This window comes from Equus asinus, chromosome 9 (assembly GCF_041296235.1).
Source record: "Equus asinus isolate D_3611 breed Donkey chromosome 9, EquAss-T2T_v2, whole genome shotgun sequence".
NCBI classification, from domain to species: Eukaryota; Metazoa; Chordata; class Mammalia; order Perissodactyla; family Equidae; genus Equus; species Equus asinus.
The window spans coordinates 92,446,254-92,468,284 of record NC_091798.1 but is presented as its reverse complement, the minus strand read 5'-3'; the positions used below and the strand labels follow the sequence as shown (position 1 = coordinate 92,468,284).

The following is a 22,031-nucleotide window of genomic DNA, read 5'->3' as shown; positions in this document are numbered from 1 at the left end:
AACTCTCAATAAAATGAGTATAAAAGGAAAGTACCTCAACATGATAAAGGTCACATATGACAAACCCACAGCCAACATCATACTCTGGGCAAGAACTGAAAGCCATCCCTCTAAGAACAGGAACAAGATAAGGGTGCCCACTCTCACCACTCTTATTCAACATAGTACTAGAGATTTTAGCCAGAGCAATTAGGCAAGAAAAAGAAATAAAAGGTACCCAAATTGATAAAGGAAAAAGTGAAACTCTCACAGTTTGCAGACGACATGATTGTATATATAGAAAACCCTGAAGAATCCACTGGAAAACTATTAGAAATAATCAACAACTACAGCAAAGTTGCAGGGTACAAAGTCCAGTTAAGAAATCAGTGGCATTTCTACAATGCAATAATGAACTAACAGAACGAGAACTCAAGAATATGATCTCATTTACAATCACGACAAAAAGAATAAAATATCTAGGAATAAATGTAACCAAGGAGGTGAAAGACCTATACAAGGAAACCTATAAGACGTTACTGCAAGAAATTGATAATGCCATAAAGAAATGGAAAGATACTCCATGCACATAGATTGGAAGAATAAACATAGTTAAAATGTCCATACTACTTAAAGATATCTACAGATTCAAAGCAATCCCAATCAGAATCCCAGTGACATTCTTCACAGAAACAGAACAAAGAGTCTTAAAATTCATATGGGGCAACAAAAGACCGTGAATTGCTAAAGCAATCCTGAGAAACGAGAACAAAGCTGGTGGCGTCACAATCCCTGACTTCAAAATATAGTGCAAAACAAAGCTATACTAATCAAAACCGCATGGTACCGGTACAAAAGCAGGCATACAGATCAATGGAACAGAATGGAAAGCCCCGAAATAAAACCACACATCTATGGACAGCTAATCAACAGAGGAGCCAAGAAGAGAAAGTGGAGAAAGGAATCCCTCTTCAATAAATGGTGCTGGGAAAATTGGACAGCCACATGCAAAAGAATGAAAGTAGACCACTATCTTTATCCATACACAAAAATAGACTCAAAATGGACCAAAGACTTGAAGGTAAGACCTGAAACCATAAAACTACTTATTTTTGAGGAAGATTAGCCCTGAGCTAACATCTGCCACCAATCCTCCTCTTTTTTGCTGAGGAAGACTGGCCCTGAGGTAACACTCATGCCCATTTTCCTCTACTTTATATCTGGAACGCCTGCCACAGCATGGCTTGATAAGTGGTGCATAGGTCCACACCTAGGATCTGAAGTGGCGAACCCCAGGCCGCCGAAGCAGAATGTGCTACCTTAACTGCTGTGCCACTGGGCTGGCCCCAAAACTTCTGGAAGAAAATATAGGCAGTATACTCTGTGAGATCAGCCTTAAAAACATCTTTTTGAATACCATGTCTACTTGGACAAGGGAAACAAAAGAAAAAATAAACAAGTGGGAGTTCATCAGATGAAAGAGCTTCTGAAAGACAAAGGAAACCAGGATCAAAACAAAAAAACAAACCACCAACTGGGAGAAAATATTTGCAAATCATATATCCAACAAGAGGTTAATCTCCATAACATATAAAGAACTCATACAACTGAACTACAAGAAGACAAACAACCCAATCAAAAAATGGGCAGAGGTATACATGAACAGACATTTTTCCAAAGAAGATACACAGATAGCCAATAGGCACATGAAAAGATGCTCATCATCACTAATCATGAGGAAAATGCAAATCAAAACTACACTTAGATATCACCTTACACCCATTAGAATGGCTATAACGAGCAAGACAAAAAAATAACAAATGTTGGAGAGGTTGTGGAGAACAGGGAACCCTCATCCACTGCTGGTGGGAATGCAAACTGGTGCAGCCACTACAGAAAACAGTATGTAGATTTCTCAAAAAATTAAAAATATAAATACCATATGACCCAGCTATCCCACTACTGGGTATATATCCAAAGAACTTGAAATCAACAATACAAAGAGACTTATGCACCCCTATATCAACTGCAGCATTATTCACAATAGCCAAGATGTGGAAGCAACCCAAGTGCCCATTGACTGATGATTAGATAAAGAAGATGTGGTATATATATGTACAATGGAATATTACTCAGCCATAAAAAAAGACAAAATCTCCCCAGTTGAAACCATATGGATGGACCTTGAGGGTATTATGTTAAGTGAAATAAGCAAGACAGAGAAAGACAAACACCATATGATTTCACTTATTTGTGGAATATTAACAAACTTACTGACAAAGAGAACAGTTTAGTGGTTACCAGGGGAAGGGCGGGGGGGGGACCACAAGGGGTGAAGGGGCACATTTATCTGGTGTCTGACAATAGTGTACAACTGAAATTTCATAATGTTATAAACAATTATGACCTCAATAAAAAAAAATTCAGGAAAAAAAAGAAATAGAATTAATGCTGAATCCTGCTTCATTCTAACAATATGACATTTATTTAAAACTACATAATCTAATCTAAACAAAATCCTTTTCATATTATTAAGAAATATATTACTTTAAAATTTTATTTTTAATTAATAAATATTTTTTAAATTTAAAAAGGGGGGTCAGCTAAATCATTTATGGTTTGTCCACGTGATGCAGTGGTTCTCAAAGTGGGGTCCCTGGACCAGCAGCATCAGCATCTCCTGTGAACCTGTTAGACATTCTGATCCTTCTGGATCAGAAACTCTGGGCGGGGGGCCCAGGAATCTGCATGTTAACACATCCTCCAGGAGATCTTGATGCATGCTCAGCTTCAAGAATCAATGGTATAATGCAGGGGTCAGCAAACTTTTCCGAGGAAGGGCCAGATAGCAAATATTTTCCATTTTGCAGGTGATACAGTCTCTGTCACAACCACCCAACTCTTTGGAGTGCTAAAATCAAGAAAACACGATACAGTTGTGCTCCAATAAAACTTTTATTTAGAGACACTGAAAAAAAAAAAGAAAAGAAAGAAAGCAATAAAATATGCCTCACCTTTTTTTCCTGCAAGTTTTTTGTTTTTCCTGATCTGTTCTCTACTCTTGAGTCTGGATGAATGCATATTCTTCCTTTTACCTTCAATCATTAAAGCAGGATTCTGCATTCTTGAAAAATAAATGTGTTTTTAAAATTACTACCATGTTCTTTACAACCATTCACAGAAAATCATACCAAATTTTGACTAAATTTTAAAACTCAGAGTTATTTTACTGAGCTGCTGTCAAGCAGCATGGCAGCTTTAAATATAGAGACAGCATGGAGGGTCCTCAAAAAATTAAAAATAGAACTATCATATGATCCAGCAATTCCACTTCTGGGTATTTATCTGAAGGAAACGAAATCACTATCCTGAAGAGATATCTGCACGCCACGCTCACTGCAGCATTATTCACAATAACCAAGACAGGCAAGCAGCCTAAGTGTCCATCAATGGATGAACAGATAAAGAAAATGTGGAGTATACATGTACAATGGAATATTATTCAGCCATAGAAAAGACAGAAATCCTGCCATTTGCGACAACACAGATAGACCTTGAGAGCATTATGCTGAGCGAAATAAGTCAGAGAAAGACAAATACTGCATGATCTCACTTATATGTGGAATCTAAAAAAATAAACCCAAACTCATAGATAATAGAGGGGGCTGAGAAGTAGTGAAAGGGGTGAAGGGGGTCTAAGGGTACAAACTTCCAATCATAAAGTAGTTTAAATAATGGAGATATAATGTACACCATGGTGACTATAGTGACTGATACTTGTACATTTGAAAGTTGTTAAGAGAGTAGATCTTAAAAGTTCTCATCACAAGAAAAAAAATGTATAACCAGGTACGGTGATAGATGTTAACGAAACATTTTTAAAAAAAGAAGAAAATTAGCATTAGGCTAAAAGACAACAAATCTCTTATTACTTTGTCTTAAAAAAATAAAGTAAGAGTTTTCTAGGTTAAATAAAAACAACAATTGCAAGGTAAATTAAGCACAACTCTGAAAAATAAAACTCTTTACTTACAGGAAACTGTACCCTGACTCTAATGTCCCAAGCACCGAATTTTCTATAAGGGCTATAGCATACCTGGAGAGAAAGATACAAGTTGGTAGCATACCTGAAATTCTCAGTTGAAGAGTTCTTATTTGTTTGATCCTCAGAGCCAAGTATTTTTGGTAAAATCCATTCTGGCATCTTAGACATGCCATCTGTGCACTTTGCACCATCTCTGCCTACTTTTAGTCTGGACGATCTCCTCAACACACATGGAGAGTCCTGGTCATGGCTATTTTCCACTGGATTCGAATTTCCTTTATTATTTAGTGGATCACAAGAGGTGACATTTTGATGAGCCAAAGTTTCCGATGCAAATGGATCTGGGTCTTCTATAGTCTGTAATAAGACATAAATATATACAAATAATTACATCAATGCAAAAAAACAATTAAAACTAGAAGGAATTAGGTTTTATCTTGTCCTTTGATTACATGAAAATGCCTCTGATGAAAGTACAAAAACTCATGGATATGTGAACATAATGAGAAGTTTTATAATAATCAATAAAGGACAATACAGATTTGAAAGCCTAAGACAAGAACAGCATAAGTAAAAATTACTTTTACCAATATTCATCCTTAAAATTCAAGGGCAAAACTAAGGTCCCTCTGGGTGCTTTAATTCCACAGGAAATGGGTGGCACAGAATAATGAGAGACATATAAAAACAGCATAAATGCCATACTAGACCAGATGAATGTTCTATTCAGCCTAGTATTTTGTTATATGACAGCGGCAGTTAGTGATATTTTGTGGGACAAGATAGTTATAACCTCCATTACATTGATTCTAAAGATTTTATTTTTTCCTTTTTCTCCCCAAAGCCCCCCAGTACATAGTTGTATATTCTTCTTTGTGGGTCCCTCTAGCCGTGGCATGTGGGACGCTGCCTCAGCGTGGCTTGATGAGCAGTGCCATGTCCGCGCCCAGGATTCAAACCAACGAAACACTGGGCCGCCTGCAGCGGAGCACGCAAACCCAACCACTCAGCCACGGGGCCAGCCCCTGATTTTAAAAGGTTAACAGTATATCACAAATGGTTCTAACTTCCCTTTAACAATCCATTATAGATTTAACTTCCATGAGGATATATATTTTTTATACAAATCATGTAAACCTTTCGAGCTTATTTCTATTTCTAGCTTGCAAAGCTTCTCAAGGTAACAAGCTCCATATTTTTATTACAGCTGAATAAAAGAGTACTTAATTTAATTTGTTCTAAATTAATCAACTTTCTACTTTTAAAAGGGTTTCTTTTTTCCCATGGAAGGTGTGCTAAGTTCACGCTCACTCCATCAATACCAATCACAATTCCCTACACTTCACTATTCTACCTCTTTTCAGAGTAGATACTGGGATTTTAATTTAATCTTCATGCCCTAGCCCCATGACGCATTTCTCTTTTTGTGGCTATATTTTTTAGTCCTCTTATGTCCGTTTTGAGATTTTTTTGGACCAGAATCACATGCAGTATTATTCCAGGTGTGTACGAGTTTAGAATCATGTTATTTAAACCTTTCCCAGGATGTTCACAGGAACATTTTGGTAATAGCCAACAGAAAAAAGAGAAATAAAGAAAACAATTCAAATGACCATCATTAGTGAATTGGTCAAACAAGTTATATTTTATATATATATATATATATATATATATATATATATATATTTGTGTACAGAAACATACAATATATCCATACAAGTGGAACACCACTCAGCAAGTAAAAAGATTTAAGTAGTGCTACATTTGCTAACACAGAAAGATAACCAAGATGTATTATTAAATTTAAAAAACAAGTTGCGAAGCACTATGTATAATATAATCCCATTTATACAAAATAAACTTACATAGAATATGCATAGAAAAAACTGGAGACAGATATAACAAACTGTTAACAGTGATTATCGCTGGAAAGTGGAGTTGTGCAGGACTTTTTCTTACTGTATTAAAATGTATTGCTACAATGTTTGAATTTTTTAAAAATGAGGATACATTACTATTGTAATGGGGAAAAAATAAAGACTATTTTTATAAGTAAAAAAAAAAATGATCAACGTGAAAAAGGAACTTGGCAAGCAGGAAGCCAGTGCAGGGTCTCCAGGCATTCGAAAGCCAGGAACTATGCCACCCGACAGTAGCCTCAGACACAGAATGCAAAGTTCTGCTGAAGCCAGGCATGATTCTTTCCCTCTCCTGGCAGCCCAACGGCATATATTCTATGCTCAACTGGAAATTAATGTGGGATATTTCATCTCCAGTCGCACCCCGGTAGACATAGTGATTTTCTGAGCTAACAAGAAAAATTCTCGTAAAGAATTCTTTCCTTCTTGTATACAGGCAATCTAACGATATATCTTCTCAGGTCTTCTGAGGAGAAACTTATCTATTTTAACTTTTTAACCCTTTGAAAACTCTACCCTAGGAACCTCTAAAAAATAATCATTGTATGCTTCAAAGTCAAAAACTATCTTCTGAGTGTTTGTGTATAAGGCTTGAATTTAAAAGAAAGTATATGGGGAACAAAGACTTGTTAAAGGTCACTATAAAAGGCAAAATCAGACTCACACTTGGACGTACTTGCTGCACTGAAAGACGCTTGTCCTCTGGCTCAGGTAACTTGGAATCTTGTTCAAAAGGTGCAGTAGAACAAACAGACTCAAAATTCCCCTCTGTTATTTGTGTACAATCTTCATCAGTCTGAGACATATTGGGTTCCATGCCTAAACACTGAATTCCAGCACTGAGACTGCTGTCTCCCTCCTCTCTGTGACAGATGGGTCCCACCTTGGTTTCTGACAATGTGTTTAGGGCTGCTAACAACTCGGGTGGCAAGGCATCATCCTTTGTGTTTTCTAGTAAGTCTCTGTGACATGTCAAAGGGACTGACATGGAACTTGAGGAGTTGCTCAATGGGTTCATAAACTCTCTAGGTTCAAGATCACTCATTTCAAACAATCTTTCCTCCTGGGTGACTTCTGGTGATGTCAGTAACTTTTCCAAGGCAGACACAAAAGTTTCAAGAGAGCTTTCTTCATCTTTGGTATCTTCGGAAGTCATGGTCAACGTGACCTCTTTTCCAGGCTCAGAAAATGTATTTGGTGCTGCTAAGATCTTCTCTGGTTTTAGTAACGATTTCTCCTTTATAGTAACCGTATCAGATACTTTAACAGCAGTGTCTGAGAGAAGGCTAATTTCAGGAGAGTCTCTGTCTGCACTTAGTTCCTGTGTATTCCAAGCAGAAATTTCATCATTATAACATAAAACAAAAAATTGTTTAAAAAGACTTTACAGTTTTCTAGTTTATCCTGTTGGTAAGTTACTGCCAAAAAGTTTTATCAACTTTCCTCCCAGTCCATAAACAAAAATACTCTTTACTATTTTCCTATACCAAATCACTAATGACTCTGAACACATGGGTAAACATTTAAGAGTGGATCAAGGGTAAAATGGGTTGGACTATAATTACATACGGCACGTTATCTGTTCAGCTAAGGTTAAATTATATGCACTAAGGGAAGAGGCAGAGATGACATAGGTAGTTAAATTAACAGATGATCCCAAAACTTCACTACAGTTAATGGTTGTAAAATTCTTCATTGCCAAAAATCTCTACTGAATTCTATAAAAATTATTAAACAGGAATAAAATTGGTTAGTTCAATCTTTTTTACTCCCAACCTCTGTATAAATATACAAATGTGAAGTAAAAAGGCCAAAGGACAGGAGGTCAGAGAGAAAAAGAGGAGAAATGAGGACACAGTTCTATGTAAATATTATGAACTCTGGCTATAAATTAATGGTTCTGAGTTGTGGTTGTTTTAAACAAAAAACACAAAAGTTATATTTCTAAACGACTATTATTTTTCAAAGACATCACTTTAATAGGTTATACCAATTCTCACAATGTTTCCAATGCTCAAAACATTATTAGACTTCTTTTGAAACTGCTTCTAAATCCATTTATAAGCCATTCAAGAAAATAAGTCTCGATACGTTAAAGGCACTGTATTTCTTTCCACATTAAAAACTGTTCATTTGGGGCTGGCCCAGTGGCACAGTGGTTAAGTTTGCGCGCTCCACTTCAGTGGCCCAGGGTTCATGGGATCGGATCCCTGGCAAGGACATGCACACCACTCATCAAGTCACGCTGTGGCAGGCGTCCCACACACAAAATGGAGGAAGAGTGGCAACAGATGTTAGCTCAGGGCCAATCTTCCTCACAAAAAATCACAAAAGACAAACAAACAAAAAAACCTGTTAATGTGCTTGATCTTAAATAACAGAATGGGTTTCAATAACTTTTGGCTGTTTCTAAAAATTAAATTCACCTTCCACTGACACTACTCTGACAGGATACACTGTCATTTGTAAGCCTCTAATATTCTCACTTAATTTGGATTCGAGAAGCGAAACTCCTTTTATTCTCTCTCTCCTCCTTTCCTATCTGCCACTATCTATCTTCTCTGTACATAGAACACAGAGCTTAAGAAGAGTTATTTATTTATTAGCAATGCAAACTATAATTCGCTCAGAAAGATAAAAGGAATTCAGAAGGAATTCAAGCACCAGATCCTCTCCAGCCTTCCAGTCGCAGATCAAGGTCTTCCTCCTCTTTGAAGTCCTCATATCTATTAAATTCAAGGCCCTAGAGTCAATCAACTATCTATATTGGACTCTGCCCTAAAGGAACTTAATTTCTAACTGAAGATTGACGGCAAAAATACATACGACACTAAAGAAAGTATAAATAATGTCAAAAACACTGCATGAACTCAAACCCATGGCATAAACCATAGAGCCTACTGCGATACATGAGTGAGTTTTCTGGCGGGAAAAAAAAGGGAGGCAGTGGAGAGTCTTCATGATTGCTTGAAAAATGTTGGTTAAACAAAGTTAAACAGGTTTCTTTACCACAAAGCTTTTTGGAGCATGTGCTTTACAAGTCTCTGAGGAGACTTTAGAACACAGTGTTCTCCAAACTTCTTTGTTCAAAACAAATCCTTTTTCTTAGAAGATCTCTTAACATCATAGGATGTAAGTGATTGGGAAATACTGATATAGTCAGAGAAGAATGAATGCTAAAGAGGGAGCAACTACTTTGGTCAAGACCACCAGAGTCATCTGAGACAGACCACAAAAGAGAAGGAACTCGAGCCAGAAATTAGAGATTTGTGAAGGAATGAAAGAAGGGAGAACACGTATTTATTAGGCACTGACTAGGTGCCAGACACCGTGAACTATCGTTGCTCTCAGTCATCACAATAACCCTGGGAAACGGATGTCACTATCGCTATTTTGCACATGTAAATGACACACACCCATGGAATGCACACCTATCTGGTTCCAAATTTTATGCTCTTTCCCTTGCCTTCTGGTTCCTGACTTGACCAAAGGCATGGAGGCAGGAATGTGCAACGTGCAGTTGAGATTAAGTAAAGTACAGATATGGTAGGGGTAGCCTGGGAGGTCCTTGATTGCTCGAGTCGGCTGCGGGCAGAGCCAGGCTCACAGTCCTCTTGATTCCCCACACCACCAAGGAGAAAGCAAAGCAAAGCAAGCACTCACTACATGGTTACTGATTAGGAACTGGAGGACGGGAAAGCAGTATTTAGCAGGAAATATTAAAGGAACCAGGGTAACAGACAAACCAACAGAAGGCATTTTTGCTACATCATCTCAGCAATTAGTCTGATAATTAAGTCATATGATTCTTCTCTAGATAAAGAATAAGAGACTTACAATGCTGGATAGGAAACACAGATCAAGAGAATACTATTTCACTAGAAATAAGGAAGAATAAACACTGGAAGAGGATGTTAGGCAAGAAGAGATTTCTGTCCATTGAAATGGCTTAGTCACACTCCTGCCTACGGGAAGAACCTACATGAGCTTGATACTTTAATCAACATAATTTTTTTAAAAACCTAAACCTATGATCCGTATAACTAATCTTTGTTTTACAGACCAACCTTTTCTGGATGTGGCAAAACTTCCGGATTTTCAGCCTCAGGCCCTAGAAGATAACAACATATGTTTCATTCCAGTTTATTAACGGACTAAAAACATACCCTTTTACTCAGCATTTCTTAATTACATAACTTGAATCCCTCAGATATTCATGTGACATATCAAATATTGTATAAGTATTACACCAATTTATTGATATAAAAGTATTGTGTTGGCAATAAAGTTATAAAAGAAAATTCTTCCATTTCTTAAAAAATATTTTACATGAAGCTAGGTAAAATTATAATTATTTGGAATTAATTTAGCTAAAACCAACCTCCCTATTTTGGCTGAGTTCTTCTAAGTATTTGTAACTACCCGAGGAAAAATCATATCTACTTCCTCAGCATCATTGCGTCCTCCACTACAGGAAACAGGATTTAAATGAACCCATGCTGTCGAGTTAGGTGTGAAAAGGAACACCCCACCTAGGGCCAAAAGGAACCAGACTGTCCTAAATGTGACTTCACCCTCAGCACCCACTCCTCGCCCTGCCCCCTCTGGGGTGAGCTGGCTGACAGCAATTCACACCACATGCAGCTGAAGGAGGATCAGGAAAAAGATATTTCCCCAAATTGCTCCTCTTGCCTCCCACCTTCACCATCAAGGCCCAGGCACTCTGCCGACCTAGCTAGGAATTCAGGGCTCACTGGTATTTCAAGCATATGTTTGAGTCATTCTTTCGGTTTCTTTTGATTAGGCAATATCTAGAGTTAGTCTATACGCAAGTAATTATCTGCCAACCTCAGAATGCATCCTCACAAGCAAGACAGGTTTTTCAGGGGGAAAAAGTAAGCATAAATATGCTTGCTGAGCTTTACATCCTGCGAAAGTCGACTGTTTTTTTTTTCACTTCACCTTTGCCATTTGATGATGAAAAGCTATGAAAATCAGGTAGGAGGGTTAATATCATGGCATTCCACTCCCTTACAGGAGGATGAGTAAAAAGTCATAAGAATAAATAATTTCTTATCCTTGCATAATACTCCTTTTTGCCAAGCCATGATGATTTATTACACTATCTATATCTTGTTACTTAAAATTTTACATCGCTGGTTGCTTAACATTTAATACCAATGAAAGAAACATTTTTCTTTCTTTTTTGGTGAGGAAGATTGGCCTTCAGCTAACATCTGTTACCAATCTTCCTCTTTTGGCTTGAGAAAAATTGTCACTCAGCTAACAATTGTAGCAATCTTCCTCCATTTTTGCATGTGGGATGCCGCCACAGCATGGCTTGACAAGCAGTACAGAGGTCCACACCCATGATATGAGCCCATGAACCCTGGGCTGCTGAAAAGGCGCATGCAAACTCAACCACTATGCCACCAGGCCAGCCCCCCAAAAAACATTTTTAAGCAATAGATATATCTTCAATTACCTTTGCAAGGAGATTTTTTTTTATTTACTGGGAGAGCTAAAATGCAGAGAAAAAGATTTCATCCTTTTCCTCTTTCTCTGAGATGTCAAGAAAGAACCCTCCAAGACATCTTCTTCTAGATTGTTTTTAACCCACCTCTTCACCAAAATGATCATTCTTTTATGCCAACGGTTACTATTTTTAAAACTTGATAAATTAATATAATAAAATATATTATATATTAATGATTATTATATTAAAAATAAACACACTGAGAAGGAATTTTCATTTTCTAGCTGCAAAATTTACTTAAAACAGTTTTTACAAATAAAAATTTTTTTTCTTGAATTCTTGTCTATCCTTTAATAAATTATGAAAAATTCTGTACCCTTTCTACTTATCACTTGAAAGACATAAACGTAATGGCATGTATGAGGAGTAATTCTAAAATGCCAAATGAAAAGAAAATGCTCAGAGGAGCTGAATTTTAACTTATAAACAGACTATTTTAAGGCCAATGCTATCATATCTGCTAAAGATAGTTTGCTTATTTTGACCATCCTACAGTTCGGTCAGAACTGCTCTTTGAACCAGGAGGGAGAAGACAGGATTGTATCAGAACAGAGCCAGCTATCCTAGCTAACAATTTAACAGTTTCCTTATGTGGGATTTGACCTATAGTCCAGGAGGATAATAAAGGAGCTTCCTGTTCTGAACACTCTGAAAGGAGCAAAGGCAAGAGGGAGCTGCGATGCAGTGCCAGAAGGGAGGGGAACTACCAGCTCTATGGTCTCTTGTCACAGCAGCTTCACAGCAGCAAGAACCACCACAAGCATAATCCTGGTGCCCATGGCACTGTGAAAGAAACAACCAGTCAAAGACTCATGACTCAGAAGTTCAGGGAGGGTGGTGGCAAGAGTGCACAGATACCCATAGCATCATAAGGCATTAATGGCTCTAAGTTCAAGGAGGGTGGTGGCAAGGGTGTGCAGATACCCACAGCATCATAAGGCATTAATGGCTCTCAGAAGTTCAGGGAGGGTGGTGGCAAGAGTGCACAGATACCAACAGCATCATAAGGCATTAACGGCTCTCAGAAGGCCAACAAGTGGGAGGCTGGAAGTGTGGGAAATGCAGGAAATGTGGAACTCTGTTTTTCTATAAATACGGGGATTGAGTATGAGAAAAATGAGAATGGATCTTTTGTCTAACCATTGCTGACCCTGGTTATCATGGTCAAAACCTGAAGGAGAAAAAGGAATGCCCAAGGCATGCTATCACCCATGACACCTCTCTCTCAAATTGTTCAAGACATACTTACAAAAAAAGGCCTTCCACCTCTAAGATGATACCTCTACTGCTTTATGACTGTTTCAGTCTATTTATAACTGTATCATGTAAATGGTGCTAAACAGATTTGCATCACATTTGCAGGGTATGTTTGGCATAATCTGAATTATAATATTGGGCCATTTGCTATTGATTCAACACCTTAAAAATCACAAAGTCTTTTATACTTGGAGGGAAACATCAATTACTATTTTTACTTGTATTTGTTTAACAGTCAATGTATTAAACTTCTATATCTACCATGTGAAAACTACTGTTTCTTTAACATTTAAACATTAATTACAAACAAATTCCCTTACACAAATTAAACTATAAATTTAACATTACTAATCTTTTACATTTCTAACACATGAACTATCAGACAAAACACACATGAATACAATGGTTATAAAACTTATTACTTCTCTTAACCTAATTCTAAAATAATAATACACTGGCGTAATTTGTTCTACATTATTTCTATATTTGTTCCTATACCTGCCTAAGATTAAAGTAATATTTATTTTGGTACCTTCCCAGGGTTACAGAAACTGTATCAGACCCAAAAGAAAACAAGCAACTTCCTGGACCGGCCAAGGTGACAGAATCTGGATTACTGACTAACTGATTCTTTTTGGGGGCACGGGACTGACTGTTTCTCCCAAGATGATTCAAATCTGAGCAGCCAATTATCTGGCTTTACTTATAATAAGTAAATACATTAAACTTCACAACGGTCATTTTTTGTAACTTGATGTTTTGCCCCAGAATGCTGTCTTTAACTTTTACTTGGCCAGTGTTATAAAAGCTTTTGTCCTGTCATTATTATTTATATACTGACCTGTTCTGTTAGCATTATTGCAAACTTATGCCTGCTATTTTAATCTTATCATAATTAGCTTTATCATAATAGTAAGGCTTTAATTTCCTAAGAGATGAGGGATCTAATCCGTGCAGAAAAGTCTTCTGAATTGGGTATCAGGTTAACTTGTCATCTTGGGACATGGTTAGACTCCACTTCTGACCTGTTTTCACGTGTGACTGCTGGTGCTGTATGGGCTTTCCTTTCCTTGCTACAATTCTTATTCCAGGACTACGTGACTTACTCACAGCTCTGTCTTCTTTCTTCTCTACTTACACAGTGATAAACAAAAATATCCCATGCTTTATAAACAGATATACATTTAATAGAGAAAACAAAATGCACATGTATTAACAGGTTTCTAGTTCTTAAAGTCATTAAACGTTTTTAAAGTCTACTATAGTCACTTTTGTATTGAGATTACCTTTTATACACTATTACTATTTTTTGAGCATTATTATGAACTCATGGTTTTTTCACAAACAACTTACTTCTATTAACTAAAATTATTGTTATTTTTTCCTCGCTTAATTTGTCACAGCTTGGCTAGTGGGAGCACCACTGACCCAGCTCTTTATCCTTTCAGCACTGCCCCCAGACATCCCTGAAGGCATCTTTGCTTTGCAACAATGGTAGGATGTTTCAGACCCATCCTTCCAGCTTCACGCTCCAAGACAGATCAGCTCTCCTCCAAGCATTCTGGTCTATTCAGCATTTGTACACCCACAGCACCTATACAACCTGGCAAATAGTAGGCTCGATAAATATTTGTTAAAATAATGGGCAAATAATATTACAGACCAAAATCTCAGCACTAAGAGTGCATGCAAGTGTTGGTGATAGGTATAAATGCTAATGTTATTGTTGTAGTAGCAACGAGCAGGAAAAGACAGAACTTTTTAAAACTTAACTTTTTCAATTTCAGGTATCATGGCCTTGTGCCCTTTTCTTATAACAGAAGGTTTCACTGACCACCGAGAATATTTATCACACTGTCACTGGGAGACACCACAAGAGAAAGACAGCCATCCTCTAATACAGCTGAAACCAAGGTCAATGGCTGTGTGACTCAGTCAACAAACGCATGACATACTTATTAAAAATGCTATGAACAGAGAAAACAAACATCATTTTCAAATTTGAGCCCCAAATTACAAGTCAAAAGAGTAGACACTTGGCGGCTGACCCAGGGGCATAGTGGTTAAGCTCGTGTTCTCTGCTTTGGCAGCCCAGGATTTGCAGGTTCGGATCCTGGGCACAGACCTACATACCGCTCATTAAGTCAGGCTGTGGCAGTGTCCCACAGACAAAATAGAAGAAGGCTGGCACAGATGTTAGCTCAGCAACAATCTTCCTCAAGCAAAAAGAGGAAGACTGGCAACAGATGTTTGTTCAGGGCCAATCCTCCTCAACAACAACAAAAAAAGAGTAGACACTTGAGTAGTAGGTATTGATTGCAGCAGAGCTGCTTCTCATATGGGCAACTTTATGCAGCATGATCCAAGGTGAACAACACTGATTTCCTATGTAAAAATGTATGGAGCAGTTTATAGTAGACCAGCCCAGTCATAAATAAATCCATATCTAACTAAGCCTTCTATTTTAGGAAAAGACAAATTTACTTCATGTAACTCTCCCCATGAAAACATACCTTGAATGTTTTGGTGCTTCAGTGAAAGTTCAGCCTTGGGAAATGACACAGAGAACATTGGACAACCTTTGCTAGCCCTAAAAAATCAGTCAATTAATTAATTAATTAATATAAATTTTAAAATGGAAAGAAAAAAACAGTATTTCTCATTCAAATACAACTTAAAATTTTGTTTTCATTTAAAGGAATTTCAAAATAGGACAATTTTTTTGCTACATTATTCCAATTACTTTGACAATTACTACCAACTTGTTAACATTTACATTTCAAGTGGTTGCAAAAATGAAGGAGAGTGCTGAAAAATTAATGGGTGAACTTCAGGAGTATAAACAAGCTAAACTACATTTCGATCTGAAAGTAACTGTGGAGATGACTGCCCAACACGGGTGGTCGGGTCAGGGAGAAAAACGGGTCTTAAGGAGTGACGTCAGCATCACGGCAGAGTGAGGTCTCGTAGAAATCTTCCCCTCCAACATACAACGAAGAAACATCCACACTCCAACAGAGGACATCCAAACATAGCACAAAACACGTTGGAGAGACCCACGCAGCCACAAGACAGAGGGCGGAGAGGCTGGAGCCCCCTTGGAGGAGGTGGAACAGGGTAAGAGGAATCTTTGCTCCCTTCCCCAAAGACTGCCATCAGGACTGCAGGAGGCCTCCAAGAGGGAAGGAACAGGGCAGGGGACGTTTGTTCAGAGGAACTTCAAGGACTCCCAAGGGCCCTTGCAGCCCAGGGGAAGCCTTCTACTGGGGTGAAAGCTTTGCCAGGGAGTGACCTTATCAAGCCAAGACCCCAAGAGAGCAGAGTGAGAAAGCCCCGAGAGCATGCAGGAGAAAGCGCTCCTCCTCCCACCTGCCCAACGCCCGGACAGCCCCTGGGATTTCATCTGAAGGAAGAGGGCTCAGAATATGCAGTCTTGCCCCCACCCAGTGGCAAGAGGCGGCAACTGCAACCAAACAATATCAGGATGCGTAAGAACAGAGCTACTGCCTCTAGCAATATCAAACACTGTATTAGATCTCCAGACCAGAGAGAAAATGACAAGTACCCAGACATCAATCCTGAGGATATAGAAAAATGGGTCTCTGAATCCTCAAATACACTGAAAGTCTGTCACAGTTTTAGATGCAAGTGAAAGTTACCAATGAGAAAATTCTCTGACACTATTTATCATTCTTGTAGTTCACAGCAGGTTAAAAAAAGGTAGGAAATATTGAAGGGAAGAGTTTGAAAGCAAAATAAGGGTCATGCCTAATCTGCAATTTTGATCATCTATCCTGGGATAATTAAAAATTGACTGAAAGAAAAGCAATCAGTTAACTACCCTTTTTTTGGTCAATCTAATTTATGTACAAATGCAATCAAGATATCTTCCTCAAAAAAAAAAAAACAAACCCTCTCGTTTCAGCTGTTTAAGAGCAGTTTTTATAGACCAGGCACAGCTACTTGAATCCTAAGCAAGAATAATAAATGGAACATTCTCACCTGTCTAATAGAAGCGAACAATATAAGCTATCTTGAAAATGGAAATGAAACTTTATATAGAATAATTTCTATGAGGCAAATGGAAAAGAATACTGAGTTTTTTTCCCTAAAACTTGATTCTCTAAGAAGAACATGCTGATTTAAAACAAAATAAATTCATAGTTTGAGCCAACAGAATTTTTTTCCTTAATTACAAAAGACTACTTAAAACTTAAGCCTGAAACTAGAGCAAACTTTCATCCAAATTATCAAAAAATAGTTATTTATATTAGGCAAGACTACAAACCATGTAAATGTCCAAAAGCAGACAAATGATTAAATGAATTACAGTAAAGTTATAGAGTGAAATATTATGAGGCCATTAAAATTCATATTTTTGACAAATAATGACATGAGAAAATAATTATGATAAACTATTACTCAGAATTTAAAAACAGGATAAAAAACTATCTGTTGAATGATTCCAATTTTGTAGAAAATATGAAAAAAATATCTATAGAAAGCCTACAGTAATATGTACCAAAATGTTGACAATAGTTCTCTCTGACCAGGGAGATTATGGATGCTACATTAGTCTTCTTTAGTCTTCTCTTTTTTCCATTTCTGTAGATGAACTTATATTGCTGATATAATCAGCAAAAGGGTTATTTTAAAATAGTGGTTATCAAACTTTTTGATCTTTAGACCCCTAAACTCTTAAAAATTACTGAGGAACCCAAAGAGATTTTGTTTATGTGGCTTATATTTATTTATATTTACATAGTAGAAATTTAAAATGGAGAAAACTTTAAAATAATTATTAATTTTCAAAGAACAGTAATAATTCAGTAACATGTTGACATATTTTTATGAAAAATTATTACATTTTCCAAAATGAAAAAAATTAGTGAGAAAAGTGGCATTGTTTCATACTTTAAAAAAATTTCTTTAACGTATGGTTTAATAGAAGACAGCTGTCATCTCATATCTGCTACCACACTCAATCTTTTGCCATATATTGTTTTATTTGAAGTATACAACAAAAACTTTGCCTCAGGTAGATATGCAGTTGGAAAAAGGAAGAGTATTTTAGTAGCCTTTTTGGGAAATTTTGGGTATTCTTTTTTGACGTCCAACCAAAACTCTAAAAGCAATGACTTCCTTAGTTACTGGAAATGTAGAAACTGAAACAAAATCAACGAGCTTTTTGTATTCTGTTACATTATAACCTATTGGGCTACCTTGCACTTTGAACAGATCTTTTACGTGTGCTTGATACTGTGACATCATGCATCGGTCTTTCAGAAAATACTGATTCACTGAGTTATGCAGATCTTCCTTATATTGATATATTTCCTTATACAATATCAAAAAATCACCTTCATAAATATTACTACTTATCTCACCAGAAAATTTTAAGTAATAGAAAACCAGCAAGATCAAGTTGGTAGACACACGAGTTTTCCTAAACTCTAATTTTCACTTGAAAGCCTGAATATTTTCATTGGCAACAAATACCATCAGCTGTTTTCCTTGAAGTTACTGGCTTACTTCATTCATTTTCAAGAAAACGTTTGCCATATACCCAAGTGTGAATAACCAGTTTGTCTGTCAGTTATTCTTTCAAGTATTAAAAAAAAGTGAAGGTAGTTTTCCTACAATGCTTACAACATAATCAAGTGCACAAGAGCTCTCCCTGAGACAAGTCTCACACTTCAGCACACACGCAAGTACTGCAAGCACACTTCCCACTTCATCACACAGAAAAGCAAAGAGATATATACTCAAGGTGGAGATTTAATAAACTAACAACTTCTCTGCTTCATCAAATGCATTAAGTGAAAGAGGCTTTTTCCCCCTTTTTCAACTGCTGGCACATGGCAGTGGGAAACTCAGCGACTACCAGCACTGGCACTGCTGCCCCGACCCCTACTGGGGCTCCAGCATTTAACCCACCATTCGCCTCAGCACTTAAGTGCAAATGTCAGTACTGTGAAATAGGCAAATAATGTGTTACAGTATTAGGAAAATAGTTTTGACCTCACAAGATCTTCTAGAAAGAGTCTCAGGGACACCCTGGGGAGTCCACACAACATATTTTGAGAACTATTGTTTTAAAAGAACTGCAAGAATAAAGTCTCTTAGTGTATAACAGTTGTATAAAGTCTAATTCCAATAGCTCTAAAAATTCTTCCTTTATGCTATGCTATAAATCTGTTTTAATAATATTCATAGACAGAGAATTGATTTAATCTGATTCAGTCTTTCTCATGAAATATCTAGAATGTTTGTAAAATAACATACATTTATGGTACTAGAGGCAATTATTCAAAAATATACAATGATTCTAAAACTCTTAAGAAAATGAAGACTGATTTTAGATGTGCAAAATGACAAAATCTACAATATAACAAAGACAAACATTAGTATACTTACAGTAACAGAGTTCGATTTTTTTCCATTTCATCTTGAGGTTTCTAGGAAGAAAAACAGCAGTTTTTTCCAAGTGAAGAATGCTAATCCAATGCAACAAGATAAACATTTAAGATCATTCTTATGTTATTCTTTCTTAGTGTCTTTTTTTGGTGTGGTGAAATATATATATAACATAAAATTTATCGTTTTAACCATTTTTTTAAGGTTTTATTTTTTTCCTTTTTCTCCTCAAGGCCCCTCAGTACATAGTTGTATATTCTTAGTTGTGGGTCCCTCGAGGTGTGGCATGTGAGACGCCGCCTCAGCATGGCCTGATGAACGGCGCCATGTCCGTGCCCAGGACTCGAACTGATGAAACACTGGGCGGCCTGCAGCGGAGCGCACAAACTTAACCACTTGGCCACAGGGCTGGCCCCTCATTTTAACCATTTTTAAATGTACAGTTTTGTGGCATTACGTACATTCACACTAATGCAAAACCATCATCATCACCCATCTCTGGAACTTTTTCATCTCCCCCAATGGAAATTCCATACCATGAAACACTAACTCACCATTCACCGCTCTCCCAGCCGCTAGCATCCACTCTTCTACTTTCTGTCTCTATGAATTTGACTACTCTAAGTACCTCATATAAAAAGAATCTTACAATATTTGCCCTTCTGTGACTGGCTTATTTCACTTAGTATAATGTCTTCAAGGTTCATCCATGTTGTAGCATATATCAGTATTTCCTTCTTTTTCAAGGCTGAATAATATTCCCATGTATGTATGTACATTTGTTTTATTCGCTCATCTGCTGGTGGACACTTGGGTTGCTTCCACCTTTTGGTTATTGTGAATGCTTCTAGAATGTGGATGTACAAATATATTTTCAAGTCCTTGCTTTCACTTACCTTTGGTGGAATTTCTGGATCATATGGTAATTCTGTATTTAATTTTTTGAGGAATCAGCATATGATTTTCCACAGTGGCTACATCATTCTACATTTCCCATCAGCAATGAGCAAGAATTTCAACTTTTCCACATGCTCACCCACACTTGTTATTTTGTTTTTTGATAATAGCCATCCTAATCAGCGTGAGGTGGTATCTCATTGTGGTTTTGATGTGCATTTCCCTAATGATTAAAGATGCTGAACACCTTTTCATTTGTCTATTGGCCATTTGTATACCTTTGCTGGTGAAATGTCTACTCATGTCCTTTGCCCATTTTTTAATCAGGTTGTTTTTTGTTGTTGAGTTGTAAGAGTCTTTATATATTCTGGATATCAATCCCTTACCAGCCATATGATTTACAAATATTTTCTCCCATTCCTTGGGTTGCCTTTTCACTCTGTTGATAGTGTCCTTTGATACACAAAGGTATTTAATTTTCATGAAGTCTAGCTCATCTATTTTTCCTTCAGTTGCCTGTGCTTTCATATGCAAGAAGTCATTGCCAAATTCAGTCATGATACTTTTCCCCTAAATTTTCTTCTAACAGTTTTACAGTTTTGGCTCTCACATTTAGTTTTTTTATCCTAACCTCTTTCTATAAAAGAACTGGTGGAACTTAAGTAAAGAGAAAGGGAGTGTTCCTTCTTTTTATTCCTAGTTTTTCCCTTCTCCGAGTTCATGAATCCATAATGGTTCTGATGAGCTACTCTTATCAGGTTCAGAGTTCTAATATTTCCCCTAAAGGAGAGAAATTATACAATCTCTGTGTTATGCTGTTAAATGCTAAACAGATTCTGCCTAATTCTCAAGTCATGTGAGAAAATTTGCAGTTGTTGTGTCCCTTTCAAAAAAGATAAAATGCTTTCATTTTAATACTTCACAGCATACTGGCTTTCATCACTTTAAAAGGAATCCTTGCCTTAAATATCTTGTTAGCATCAAGCAAGATCTTAAGCAAAAGATCTCTCTCTGGGGGCCCTCTATGTTTGTTTCTATGATCAATAATAAAGCTTTCTGAAAATAAAGCCATTAACCTGAACTCCCAAGCATTTTTTGATCACTGAAACAGCCATATTAACAAGAAAACTCAAATACTGTGAGCACTTCAATCTTCTCCCATTAATGTTCATTGTTATTTACTAATAATGCATCCTTACATACCTCAAGGTTGTCACATTGTTTCCACATATATATACTTCCCAAGCAGACTTTATAAAGCTCAGAGGCCCAGAGAGAAGAAAGAATTTCAAGAAGCAAACCTAGAAACTCCCAAGAATTAAATAGGGTATTTCTGAGTCTCCACAAAGCAATTTATTCAAATCCGTAATACCCACTTGATTTATCTTACTACAGGACCAGCAACTTTTCCTGTTGAGGGCTAATTATTCACTTAACTCTACCGACATAAGGAAAACACAAAAAACAAGAAAGCAAGTAAGACGGAAGCCTGCTCCCGAGAGCTGACTTTTTTCCTCCTCCATAGGCAGAAATACCACTCAAGAGCTAACGCCTCTGAATATAGTGTGGGATATAATTCACTCATTCGTTAATTGACAAAATGCAAGGATACACTTCAATCAATTCTTTCTTAAGGGATCCGAATTACTATCTATCCTTTTGATATATGTGACTGCCATTTTTCTCCTGACTCTATACCCCTGTACTTTGACCAGGCCACTAAATTCTACAGTTTTGTTTTGTTTTATCTGTTGAGGGTAGGGTGTAAGAGACTAGAGTTTAAATTAAATGTGTTAATTTGGAGGATCAGGAAAAGAGGCAAATCTATTTATACATCCATAACCGAAAAACAATCCTCTACCATCTGAGATCATTCTCTTCAACTGAACCATGGACTCCTGGGGGTGGAGTGGAAGAAGCCTGGCCAGCCAGTGACCGCCCTGGCTCTCCACGAGGCACCAGACATCCCACACAAACTACC

At 37.1% G+C, this 22,031-nt stretch overlaps 1 protein-coding gene across 1 annotated transcript in view; it reads right to left on the bottom strand.

Moving 5' to 3' along the window:
• ANKRD31 (ankyrin repeat domain 31) overlaps window positions 1-22,031 on the bottom strand; it is a 125,905-nt gene that overhangs the window by 88,130 nt on the left and 15,744 nt on the right. The window contains exons 4-9 of the mRNA XM_070517344.1: window positions 19,154-19,194; window positions 15,250-15,326; window positions 10,011-10,054; window positions 6,695-7,264; window positions 4,107-4,381; window positions 2,994-3,103 (exon numbers count right to left, since the gene is read on the bottom strand). Of these exons, the coding sequence (XP_070373445.1) occupies window positions 2,994-3,103; window positions 4,107-4,381; window positions 6,695-7,264; window positions 10,011-10,054; window positions 15,250-15,326; window positions 19,154-19,194 (1,117 nt within the window). The remainder of the gene's footprint in view (window positions 1-2,993; window positions 3,104-4,106; window positions 4,382-6,694; window positions 7,265-10,010; window positions 10,055-15,249; window positions 15,327-19,153; window positions 19,195-22,031) is intronic.